Raw genomic sequence first — 13,259 nt, 5'->3', positions numbered from 1 at the left:
TACTCTAACTCATCTTTCTTTCTGTTCACTACATAGGGAGCCTAGCAGACCACCCTCTTTATATAGGCAGCTGAAGTTAGTTGGTATGAAAGTCTGTCTCTATTACCCCTGGATGTCTTGTCCAGGTACTGCTTTGTTACTAAAGCAGAGAAACATCTCTCCATCTATTTGATTTGTCTGGCATATATCTACAGGGGTTTTTTTTCAGACAGAAACTCATATCCAACAGAAACTGTCATATAAGTTTTTTTTTTTTCCTTAATATGAGCTATATACATACATCTTATTCCTGCAATTCAGTTATTCTTGACTTACACTTGCACTGTAGGGCAGAATCAGGCTCACCATTTTTGACTTGAAAAGTCTCAAAAGCAGTGTGACTAGTACAGTTGTGATTCTGTCAGTAACTGGTATTTTTTCCAAAGCACCAGCTGTCAGAAGCATGCGAGTATCAATAGCAGGTTTCATTTAAGAACAGGCTAAATTTGTAGACACAATGACTGCTAGAAAGCTGGAAAACATAATCCAGTGTAACCTAATGCTCAAAATGAAAAGAGCCAAGATAATTCATCACTTGAAAAAGTATTACCTAAAAAAAAGGACTTGTATGATTTTTAAGCCAATTTATAGTTTCTGAACCTAGAGTTCTGGCAACATTACAGCAATTGTATTGAGAAAGAAGAATATGGAGAAAATAATGTCATAGAAAATTACTTACCAGGATCAATTTTCTTTGAGGTTTCAAGAGCTTGGGCTTAGGAAAATTATTAGCTATTGGAGCTATGGAAATAAATATTAAGGGATCATTTCATATCATTATCATCATTCACTGTCATTTTTAGTATATGCATTAGCAATTTATAAATTACAGATTAATAGAGGATTAGGACCAAATACATATACCAGAGTTTAACTGAATTTCAGGTAATATATTTTACAATGAAGCATAGGGCTTATGAATTAGAAAAATTAATAAAATTAAAGAATCTGATACACAAAACATGCTGTTTGTGTGCAGAAGCCAGAGCAAATATACCCCTTGAGAACTGATCACTTGTGATCTAATCCACAGTAAACCTCTGGGTCCTTTCCCTCCTCTCTCCCAGTGCCTCAGTACTGGCAGTAGTGCTCAGAAAGTACGCCCAAGAGTTTGTGAGACTGACCCCAGAGGCAATCGCAAATCCTCTTTGAAAGTGAGGTCCCCAAGAGGTTGATCTTTATCTGCTCAGCTTGCTTGACTCCTCAAGTGCACCTGTAATTTTAAGAGTGCCATGTGCTGGCTTCCCTCAGTCTATCCCCAACATCAAATTTCATCTTGCCTAACTTTAATCTTCTCTTTGAGCAGGGTGAATATTGCTACAGAGGTTCCTCTCTCTCCTCTGATTAGTGGGAGCTGAGACCTCTTGCTTGTACTCAGTGACTAGCTTTTCAATAGCTAAAGCTGCAGGGAGGTGAGAGCCTGGTCCCAGCAGCAGGCACAGGCCATTTCTTCCCCCACGGATGGGAGCGAGCACAGGTCGCCTCGCAGGCAGAGTCAGTGGCAGAGTGCAGGAGTCCTGACATCCCACACTCTGCTGTCCCTCCATGGTTGTGCTCGGGATTTGAAATACCTCTGCATCTCTGTTTTCATACCTTTTGCTGGGATGGCTGGTGGCTGCTCCAGTTTCTCCTTCTCTTTCTTTTTCTTTACCTTCTTGGGCTGTAGAGGAGACATGCTTGTCACACTGGTAACTGTCTCCCCAGAACTGCAAAGCAGAGGCCCATATGTGAGGAGAAAGTGAAGGCAATGGAGGGAAAGAGAGTTTGTCCCAGTGAGTTCATGCAAACATATCACCTTCCACTTGTGAGAGTCCCTGCCCAACAACTTGGATTTTGACCTCGGGATATACTGAAAAACCTCTTACGGGGGTTGGAAATGCTCTGGGTCTTGCATTTTTTCAACAATACAGCCTGGCTGAGAAACTCAGGAGTCTGATCTGTCCTGGTGCAGAAAATGCAAGGTGTCAGGTTTAGACAAGACTCATTTCATAGCACCTTTTCCTTAAAAACATGTATGACCCCACTGCTGCACCCAGGGTGAGCTTGTACCCGTCTGTCCTCGAGGGCCAGAGGCACAGACAGGCTAGGTGACTTGCATAAGCTCACACGGAAAGCATACAGCAAAGCAAAATCTTCAATGTGGTTTCTGGGCTAAGACTGGCTGAGGGGCCAGCAGGCCAGGAGGGCATGCAGCATGTCTTCGAACAGCTCACAAACCCACATTTGAAAAAGCTAGCTTCTTAAAAGAGGCCAGTGTGCTTAGTGCATATAAAATGGAGAAACTGTGCCCCAATCTCTGAACTCAGGCATACTCCAGTACATCTGTGCTGAAAAAGCACTAGTAGGTATGAGGGAAGAGTACAAGCTATATTGTAAACAGACTCCTGTCCAAGAAAGCTTCTGTGTTTGGACTATTACAGTTTAACATCTTCTAAGTCTGACTTTTTTACCCTTAGCATCTCCCAAAGCCTGAGGTCGTAAATCCTGCTTTGAATATTTAGGGCTTGGATACGCAGTCAGGTTACAGCAATTGTCACCATGTGTCAGCTGAGCTGTGGTAACTAACTGTGCAGGTGCTCCTAGCTTGCAACTAAAGTGAAATAAAATTGTATTGGCTTAACTGATAATGAAAGAAATCTTAACGTACAGCTGGGGTGGGAGGAGAGTGTATAGCAGTTAGTTATGATGACTATGGTCGTGGAGGTCACTTGGTAAGCAGTTGTTGCTCAGATGCATCTGACCATGGGCTCACCCTGGGAAAGATTTAACACAGTATGGTTGTGGGGACTTTTCTGTTCTGTGCTGGTGAGTTACACCACACAATGGGATCCAACCAGGGTCTCCATGGTCATAACACTGACAACACCGACTTCGCTGAATTTTAAATCATTTGTCCGAAGTTGCTGTTCCTCTCCAGGTTCTTTTGCATAATGAAACATTCTCTTTATATTAATAGAATAAAATAATCAAACTGGGCCAAAGTCTGATTTTCCTGAGTTCTGTTCCATGTGCTCAGTCCAAAACATAGGTTTGCTGCCAAACTTTTTTTAAAGTGTTTAAAAGGTAAAATATTTTCATGATTTATAAATAAATCACATCAATTATGTAAACTGAGGGCTGCATTAAAATAATTTCAAAATCTGTCTGCACTATTGTGAACCTATCCCACAACAACCATTTGTTTCTATATCAAAATCAAAACATGAAATGGTTTAAAACCAGCAGGAAATGAAACTGTCCTGCTTGGCTCCATTGCACAAACACAGCAAACTGCAAAGAACAAAGAATAGCAAAAAGGGGACAAGAATGATTTTTTTAATGTTTTTGGTTTTAATAATCCAAGGTCATTAAGGCAGATGTGTAGGTTAAAGATATTATTATTATGTTATAGCTACTTTAAGCACAGTATATGAAAAGGCTTAGTGTCAATTCATGGCATTAGTTATTATTCCTGCTTTGCCACTGAAAAAGTGAAGCTACAGAGAAATGTATGTGTGGCTTACGCTTTTCTTTTAAATGCCAGGGCCATACAGGGTTAACTAATTCTGGGAGATACAATAAATGTACTTGCTGTCTTAGAACTGAGCTCCTCAAACCAAACAAGGAGGCTCAGAAAAGACTCCTTGGCTCTGAAACACTGCCTCTTTGTGAGCTTGTCTTGTTCTATGTCTAAAAGGAAAGTTAGGTTTTTTTCTCCGGCTCCTCCTCCAGCCTCCTGGCTTCTATTTCAACAGTGTTACATTGTGCACTTCTTGAAGGATCTAATGAGTTTTTAGAGAGCAAGAAAAATACGGGAGTTTGGGGGAAAAACCTGTGGAAGGTGTCTAACAATCATGGCACCAAGGCAGCAGTTTCACTGGAGGTCATGGCTGTCCCAAGAGCTGGCAAACTACTACAATTTTGGCTTTACTACCCTTACTAGAGTCAAGGATGTGGAACTTCTCCTGTTGTCATCTAAGTCAGCTATTTCCTCTTGTCAAAGCTCTGCAGGGGGATGACAAAAAATTCACTTGAGTGAACCGGGAGCTGCTTTGATATTTTCCAAATAGGGGAGCTGTGTGAAAAGGTGCCAGGGATGGACTGGGTACTTGGTTCTGGTTGAGTCTGGCAGAATTTGCCCCTACGATGTTAGATTGGCACTGTGGAACCAAGGTGTCGAGATGGACAGCTTTCTGAGGTGAACACCTTTTTCACCTCAAATTATTTGTCTCCAGAAGAGCAGTCACTGAAGGACTGGAGAGTTCAGGCCAAAACAAATATAGAAGACAGAAAAAAATAATTCCTATTTTCAAAGCTACACCTCCTGGGGGTTTCTGGATCTGAAAACTGACAAAATGATCTAATAACAAGGAAGATAATAAGAAGGAGGATATTTAAAGAAAAGAAAACCCCAGAAAATGGAATTAGGTGGTTTGGAAAACCCAGAATAACTGTACTTTTTATTTAGGTATTTATTTTTAAAATGTGGGAAATAAATGGTTTTTGGTTAACTCACTTTTTTCCTTAATTTGTTGTTGGTCAAGTAGCAAACCAAAACCTAAACATTTGCTTTGTTCTACTCAGGAAATCTGGATTTAATTTTCTTTTCTACCAAGGCCATTTTGTGAGACCTGGGGCAAATCACTTAGCCTTTGTGCTTCAGATTCCAATTAAGTAAAAACACCATTATGATGTCAAGACATGAAATATTTTAAGATGCTTAGGTATTACTGCAGTGGGAGTACAGACATTTCTTAGACACCGGACTATTAATGTAATTTTGAAACTGGATTCTGCTCTGAGTTTGAAATATCACTAAGGGAGTTGGAGCTGAGCCTCTCTAATCAAGGCTCAATTTTGCACAGTGTAGTCATTTTGACAGGCAGGAATCTCATGCAAATTAGTTCATCAGTTTGGCCTAATGGATATTTAGACACTGGGTTTTGGGTCTAAATGTGCTGAATTAAGTTCCAAGATGAGGAATGCGCAGGTGAAGAGAAATGAGTTCAAATGAATTAATGGTTTGTGTTTTGAGCAGAGGGTGGAAAATAAATGGTACCAAGTGTGAAACATAGCAAAAGTGATGATACTGGTAACACTTTCATAGCTATTTGATTTTAAAGCCCTGAAGTCAATGCACTTTCGACATGCATTTGTGGGATTGGGGCTTTCATTAGCATATGTTGTCCCACTGAAATACATGAAGCCATATTTTTATCCATACAGAGTAATGCATTTCTTTTGCTTCTGGACATTCCGTTTTACAGTGAAGAAATCATGTTGGCTTGTTTTCCCCCTGCTATTCAGCCTCCTAAGTTTAGTGTTTGCAGTAGTATCACTACCACATCATCTATTCCCAGGGAGGCAGATTCTGTAGTACTAGTCTTTTTATCTGACTGCCATGCTCCATGTTTTTCAGTCATCTTTTCAGTCGGGCCTCATTTTTCTCCTCTTCTTGTGTTCTCTACCAATCTACTTTGATTTCCTCCCCCTCTCCCTTCTGTTTTTGTTTTTGTGATTCCAACTTTGTCCCAGCAGCTAATAAAGAAGGGGAAAGAGAAAACATCCAGGGAAAAATGAAAACTGCTGAGCTGTCTCTGTAAATTTTTGGTGTGGTGCAATGGCTGGTCAGGGTCACGGAACAAAGATCTTCCCATGAATAACATGAAAGTTTCAGTTTGTACTGGCCTCTCCTGAACTCTCTGTTGCTTTGTTGTGACTTCACTTACATCCGAGTGTCAGTTAGGTTGAATACAGTGATAATCCCATGAGAATGCACTAAAAATTACACTATTTGAGGATCTAGGGTATGCTATACTTGGCATTGAATCTCTTAGTATCTAAAAAGATACTATGAGAAATAGTATCTGTGATACCAAGTGATAATGGATTTAAACTACAAGGCTAGAAACACATGGTTTATGTCACTGAAAACTGGGAAACAGCTGTTCTTCTGTGTTGTTATGAGGCAACCCTCCTTAATCTTTTTTGTTTGTAAAATACTTCTGTCATCTTTTTTTTATTGCAGGTCCAGCACAATTTATATCTCAGGAAAATCATATGATGGAAATCAGTTTTATAGCACCACACAATCAAAAAAATTTGGCAGTTGGTGGTGTTTAAAGGGACGGTGATTAATGACTGCAGCAGAAGTAGAATTTTTCCCATCACTTGGAGTCTTCAGCTGGGAATAGAAAATCTGCTTTTGAGCTGTTCCTGGGTGCTGGAATCACGGGTAACATTGTGGTTTGTTCTATGTACATGGATGGTTTAAGTCTTTACCATCTGGTGAGGTGTTGGGAAACCCTAGAAAGCCACACAGGATGAAAGCAGGCTTCTCCAGAAAGCAATTCAGAGCCTCAAGGAGAGGCTTGTCACTGAAGCACCTGCAAGACCTACAGCTAGATAGCCCAGGCAGATTTCCCTTATCATGCACAGCAGATGTTGGCTTGCAGGCACGTTCATGAGTCATGGACCTGGGACTCTTTATCCTCCTGTAGGCATTTTGGAAAACATTACTCATCTTCTTCAGCATACATAGCAAAACAAAAACAGAACTGGTGCCTTGGGTTATAGTAAAGGGAAGTGTAATCTCCTACCTGTTCTGGGGGCATTTCACCAGGTAATGCTTCACTGTTAAAGAAGAAAAAAAAGAAAGAAAATGTGGCTTCACACCAACACAGTTCATGAGTTACAAATGGGCACTGCAGATAGACCTGTGTTGCTGAGATTGTGGAGTTGCCAGGTTGCTACACTGGGAGAGTTGCTAATCATCACCGTACATTATATTGTGCATTAAAATGTAGTCTGACTCAAAGACGTAGCTAGGCTTGGGAGAGGGGAATGTATCAAACAACACCAAAAATCTGCTGTGGAAGTGCTGGGCAACACGCATTCCAGTGGTCAGCCCAGCCAAAAGACAGCTTGCTAAGGAAAAGCACAGCAGGCCAGTAATTTTACTTTGAAGACTTTTATTTCCCTTGTGGTGCTTCTATTTATTTCCAGAAGCCTGAAATAAACCATTCACCCACAGGAGCCACTGCTGTTCCTAATGTAAGCTAGATCGTGGCCTCAGGCATAAAGGGATTGCCTCCTGGGATTGGATCAGAGGTCCAGTCCAGCCACTATCCTGTCCAACAGCTGTGTGTGTGAGCTGTATAAATCCTTCTGCTTTGTATTCCTTTGAATCAGTAGTCCTGAGCAAGGGCAGCTCCACCGCTCCCCCCCCACAGCCTTTTAGGAGCCAGGGTTATTAAGATGCTCTTTTGTGGCTTAGTGGCTTCTGTGCTCTGCCCAAGCTGTGCCACGTGCTGAGTGTGGAGACATGCAGGCAGGAGAGGAGGCTCTGGCTCTTCTGGTCGACCTACTGCCAACTTCTCAGAAGGAAAAGAGAGTGCATCCCTGGACCATGATGTGAAGTTGAATACAACATAGACACCCCCCTCCCTTCATGTTCTTTCTTTAAAAGGCCATGAAAACCAGACATCTGTGCACTTACATGATTATGCCACTCTCTACAGGAAAGTTTTCATATTTGGTCTTACCTAAATTCTCCCATTCTAAGGAAGCTACACAGCTCCTAGGGGGGTGCATTTTAGTCCCAAGGAAAGGGGAGCTGAGAGCACTAGGAACTGGGGCTAACACAAGGGCCATGTCTAAGCCAGCCAAGGCAGTGCTTCCATCTATCTGTCTGGCCTTTTTTAGATGTACAGGAGAACAGTAGGTCTGACCCTTTGGGAGTAAGGGTATGCTCATGTACACTGTTGACATGCTTTTGAGCATCTCTAGGTATGTATTAATTTGTTTTGCCCTACAGTAAATACTCCAAGCCTTTGAACCAGGGATTGGGAAGAGCAACCACTCCTGTAACAAATGGGCATAGGCTTCTACCAAAACCACAGAGGGGTTGCCAGCTGCAACCATTGCTGCTTCCCACAGCATCCCATAGCTGCCCTGTGCTATGGGCCAGCCCCAGCTGCAGTGCCAATCCAATCAAACCAAGGGAGCTCCTTTGGTGAGGAGCTGGGTTCAGTATTACCCTTCTCATGTCAGAGCTCTGAGGTGAGCCAGGATCTGCTCAGGTTTCACAGACAGACACTCCAGAGGCATCATCTCCAGCTTCATCTACTGCAAATCCCAACTTTCAGTTCAGGTATGAGTTGCTCTTTGTCCCAGGTTGGGTTGCTCTTGTAGAGGGCTGGGCAGAGTTTTCCCTCCCTCTTCTCCCTGTGCTTACTTGGGTGTCAGCCTCCACTCCCTGTATGTGGTGGTGGGGTGGGGTGGGGTGGGACAGGGCAGGGCAGGGCAGGGCAGGGCAGGTTATCCTCCTTGTGGTGTTAGGGCTGAGGAACTGGGAGAGGAAGCTGGAATGGTGGGAGAGTGGAGGGAGCTGTTGGTGTCTCTGTGACAAGGGAGGGGTGACTGGAGAGGTTCAGGGAGAAGCCCTGATGGAAATTTGCCCAGCAAGGTGAGGTAAGGAGATAGTTTTGGTTGTCCTGGGCCCCTGACCTGATCTCAAGGGAAAGAGCAGAGCCAGGCTTCTCTTGGAGGGCCTCTGAGGAAGATGATGCAGCAACCACCTCACTGAAGGTGGAAGAAGGCTGTGCCTGGAGCCTGCCTGGAGGCTTAGGGTGATGCAGAGGGAGGATTGCTTTGCTGTCCCTGTCTTCTCTCCAGGAAGGATGGACTTCATGATTTCAGGGCAGGCTCTTTTCACATGAATACTAGCATCTGCCTAGTCCAGCCCAGGATGGAGGTACAGAATGCCGAGGATGGAGAGGAGGTAAGACAACGCTTTTTGAGGAGCGATGCCTTCTTCTAACAGTCTGAATGAGAGAGCACTGCTGTTGGCTGACAAGGTAGGTATCTTGTGGTCAGACCCTAACCCCTGGAAGGTGCCTCTGGAGAGGGTAGAGGAGTGTTGAGGGAGCAGGGGGCTCTTTGTGCCCCATGCCCATATGACTGAGTGGAAACAGGACCTCCCAGGGAACTGCTGCTCCCTGGGGCAGAGGTTCAGGGCTGAGCTTGCTGCCATGGCCCAGAGGCTGTGGGGACTGTGTCCATCACTGACGCTTCTTCCACTGCTGCTTCAGAAATTTTAATTCCCTGATGCTTGACTGGATGCCAAGCCAATTAATGTGGCTCCGGAAAATACTCTGATCAGGTGGTCCTAGCTGAAAGACTTGCCTGAAAATCTTATCGTTGAATACTGAGTGCTTCTCTGCTAAGTTTTATTCTGTTATATTTCCATTGAATCCATAATTTTAATGCTGCCAGTGTTTACTGGATAATGTTCAAAATCTAAATAAAAATTTGGTGAAGTCTGCAATTATTCAGATATTAGGGTAGTGAAGCAAGGATCTAGCAGCTCAGAAGAAATTACTTTTTCTCTGTTGTATATGCTTATTCTATATTGTATTCTATATTATTTCTATATTTAACTGGTGTTGGCTCAATGTAAAGAGACCTTTTCTCCAAGCTGCTTGTGTGCTTACACCAGCATAAATCAACAAAAACAGAAGCAAAATCTAGCCCAATGTCTGCTCAAGAAAAACCAGGATACATCAGTATGTCTAGTGCTTGTGGCTTCAGGGTGACTCACCATGACCAATATACTTAAGTGTGGGTACTCCCTTGGCACAAAACCTTTGTCATCACTTAACAGGGTAGGAAGAATAACATTGATCTTGCTCCTTCCTCTTGGCAAGTAGAGTTGTTCAGTTCAGTTAGAATCAGAGTTACTCTACTGAGTGCGCTACCAGGAAGATGGAGCCTGAAATGTGTTTGTGGTCAGGCAAGGACTTCTGTACACATCTATTTTTGGTTTACATGTCTTCTCCCTCGTGTATCTGAGTCACTCATTCCTTCGTGGTATGTGTGTAGTGCTGAAGAGGCAGCAAAGTCACGATTCTCTCCTGTCATTAACAGGATAAATCACTAACCAAACTCTTTTTGAAAGCTTCTGCTCAGAGATGGTGCTTACACTTTCCTCTAACATGGCGGCTGCTAAGCATGCTGGTATCTCATCCTCACAGCTTGTGTGAGGTGTCCAAATAAACCACTCTTAAACTGAAATGAAAGTAGAGCCTGCACTGGCTACTCCACAGATCTGAAATAGCACTTTTGATTACAACAGGGCTGCTTTCATGCAGATGTAGCCTCTTTGAAAAACCCTCTCTGAGGAAGAGAAGAATGAAACAGTAATCCTTGATCCTGAAAGATTATTATGAAAAGGCAGATCTGAAAGATGAAATGATGCTTTAGTTTCAAAGAATGCTGCAAATGAGAGAGTGCTAATAACAACCCCCATATTCCCAAGAATATTGACAGCTAGTCAGGAAGGGAGAAGAAAGCAGAACAGAATAAGACTACTTTGAAACCCTTCTAAACATCTGCAGAAATGTCACTCATGCAAAATGTCAGCTAGATCTGGTCAGAATGCAATTTAATGATGCACCACTTCGTCATCTTTGAAAGAATTTCCAACAACCTTCAATTTATGTTTATGCAAAGCTGAAAGATTTTGAAAAGTCCAATGGAAATTTAAAGTTAAATAGCTATTCAAAGGGAGCAAAATGCCTTTGTTCTAGTTTTGCTGGCAAAAATGGGTTTTTCTACCAATAATTTTTTTTTGTTTTATTAAAATCAAGGCAAGGATATATTTCTCTTTCCTGTTTTTCCTGCATTCTCCTTCCCCCCCCTCCCCACTTTGGTAAGGTCCTTGCAGTCAGCAAGAATGACATTTCACTCACCTGTGGATCTCCTCTTGTTCAGAAGTGACTGACAGAGAATGACAAGTGTAAAAAGGAGGACGCTGATGATTCCTATTGAACACACAAACACTGCATACACGTACAGATCTGAAAGCCAAGCATAGATGATGGTCAGTGTTGCAGCTGTGTTTCATGCTTACAGGATAGAAAAAAGTTACCTCTACAAGATCTAAAAAGACCCTGGCCTAAAAGATTTAGGGTAACAGTTCAGAAGTAATTTAACCCTCTTGAAACTTTCATATAGTATCCTGCTCAGTTTAAAATTTGGTTGAAGTCTCCATAAATGCAAATAGTGTAACTACACCTAAGAGGGCTTACTTTTGGGAGGGAGGAAAGGGCTGGTTTGGGTTTTTTCCTTTCCTTTTTTTTTTTTTTTTGGTGTGGCAACCAAAAAACAAAAGGACTTCTGTTGGATTATTTCCCAATTCAAACAGCTGTACTTTTTAAAAAAAAAAACAAAACAAAAAAACCACAAGAAAAGTGGCAGGGGGGGAGTGCTGAGTGGCTGAGGAAGAAGGAAGAAAGTCTGCAATTGCTTCTTCTGGTGGCAGCATTGGCTTGTAATGTTTGTTGTTTGTTTTTTTTTTCTTTTTCAATCTACAGCCTCAGGCTCCCTTTACGGCTTTCATTCAGGTGCCATAACACATTCCCAGTGGAGCTGACAGGAGTTGTACCATGGCAGATCAAGATGGAGTATTTTGTTCAGAAGGAGAAGAAACCTTTAATGACTTATTTCTGCTTTTACTAGAACTCTACATAGAGTACTTTAAGGATGCTCTACCCATTAATGTCTTGAAATGTCCTTAGGGAAGTATATTGGCTTCTTTCCTGTTTCACAGAGAGGAAACGAAGCCTCAGAGGTCAAGTGTTCTTGTACAAAATAGCATTGCTGGAACTAGACCCCTGACCTGCAGTTCTGTGCTTTGTTCCCCTTACGCAGTACAACAATATAGTTTGTAAATTGTGGTTTAAACAGCAAGGCTCCCTACAGAATCAAGGCCATCCTGCAAGTGAGCACTCCTGCCTGGCAGGCAGTGCAGCGGCTGCAAATGCCGTGCTGATGCTTCACTGGTGCTCCGGATTAGGGCAGGAGGAGGAGGGAATCCCAACTGCATGCAAATTCTGGATTTGTCTCCTGGAACAGTTGCCCACTAATCTACACACAAAATACTGCTTGCCTTGAAACTCAAGGGAGCTTTAAGCTGCTCTTGCAGTGCAGAGCATGTTCGGTGAGCAGTTTCTAAGGCTAGTGGGAGCGTAGAGTGCTTGGTACCTCTTCAGACATGCTCAGCACCTTCCTGGATAAGGGTCTGCATTTACATTGCGTAATTAGCCAGGTATAGGTTATTTTCCCATTGACCATAATAAATACATGAGAAACTGAAGCTGGAGCCTTCCAATCTCTTTTCTCCAGCACCTCTTGTACTCTGTGGGCTGGTTTGTCAGGCAAGGCCTGAGTTTGCACAGGAACTAGCAAAATTGGTCCTGATTGGGGCACTTCAGTTGTCCTGTAGCATTGGACTAAACTAACGTCTTGTATAGAACCCGGAGCAGTTAGATGCATCTTTACCTTCAAAAAACTTCCAAGCTTCATGTTTTTTCTTGAAAGTGGGGTCATCAGAAGATTTTGATGAAATCACTGAAAAAAACCAAAGAAGACATGACAAGAACTGAAAATGTGTGGCTTAAAAATCTGGGACCTCTTCAAGTAAATGTAGTTCTGCCTTAGACTTCAGTGCACCAAGATCTTGCTTTATCTCACAGGATAATTACCTTTCAATGAAACACTTCAGTTATAAAACAGCATTATAAAAATGTCTTCCAGCAAACCTCTACTGGCTTGGCACCCCCCACGAGTGCTCTATGGCTTGAGACTGCCTCCCTGTTGTCATCTTATTCTGGGAAGATGCAATGTGTGGCTCTTCAATCAAAAGTTAAATGCAGTGAAGAACACCAAAATAATAGAAACACACTTTAGAAGAGTCTAGGCCTTACAATATGGTGGCCATGTGCTTGTAAGGTCTGTAATGGCTTTGTGGGAATGGTCTGACTATCCCAGGGGAAAAGCTGCCATTAATGCTGTATGTAGCTGGTTTTATTCCAACTCTGTGTTCTCAGTTACCCAGAACTTGTACCTCTAGGGTTGCAGTTTGTGTTTCTGCCCCAAAACAGGCTACTTCTGAGAAAGGAGATGAACAACTTTTGCTCAAGAGAATGGGAATTTATTTTCCCTTGTATTTATATATTAAGAAGGATTTTTAACACTGTAGTCTATTTCTAAGTCTTAAAGGTTAAGGAAAAAAATAACTGGAAGAGAAGTAGCTTTACTGAAGGATACAGCTCTGAAGGCTTCCTGAGAATTGACTTGGATCCAGCCACATTAGGCATGGCTTTTTTAAAAATCAGGGAAGTCATTCTAGGAATGCTTGACACTGAAGTAGTCTCTGCCAACACAATAGTGTTTCCCCA

The 13,259-nt window shown here is 42.5% G+C and overlaps 1 protein-coding gene across 2 annotated transcripts in view; it reads right to left on the bottom strand.

Annotated features, from left to right (window-relative positions):
* The window catches only part of VSTM4 (V-set and transmembrane domain containing 4), a 40,044-nt gene that overhangs the window by 13,104 nt on the left and 13,681 nt on the right, over positions 1-13,259 (bottom strand). For both annotated transcript variants that reach the window (XM_050899134.1, XM_050899135.1), the window contains exons 3-7: positions 12,361-12,429; positions 10,770-10,877; positions 6,618-6,651; positions 1,633-1,745; positions 719-780 (exon numbers count right to left, since the gene is read on the bottom strand). In XM_050899134.1, the coding sequence (XP_050755091.1) occupies positions 719-780; positions 1,633-1,745; positions 6,618-6,651; positions 10,770-10,877; positions 12,361-12,429 (386 nt within the window). The remainder of the gene's footprint in view (positions 1-718; positions 781-1,632; positions 1,746-6,617; positions 6,652-10,769; positions 10,878-12,360; positions 12,430-13,259) is intronic.

Source organism: Gymnogyps californianus, chromosome 6 (genome assembly GCF_018139145.2).
Source record: "Gymnogyps californianus isolate 813 chromosome 6, ASM1813914v2, whole genome shotgun sequence".
NCBI classification, from domain to species: Eukaryota; Metazoa; Chordata; class Aves; order Accipitriformes; family Cathartidae; genus Gymnogyps; species Gymnogyps californianus.
This window is presented reverse-complemented; position numbering and strand designations above follow the sequence as displayed.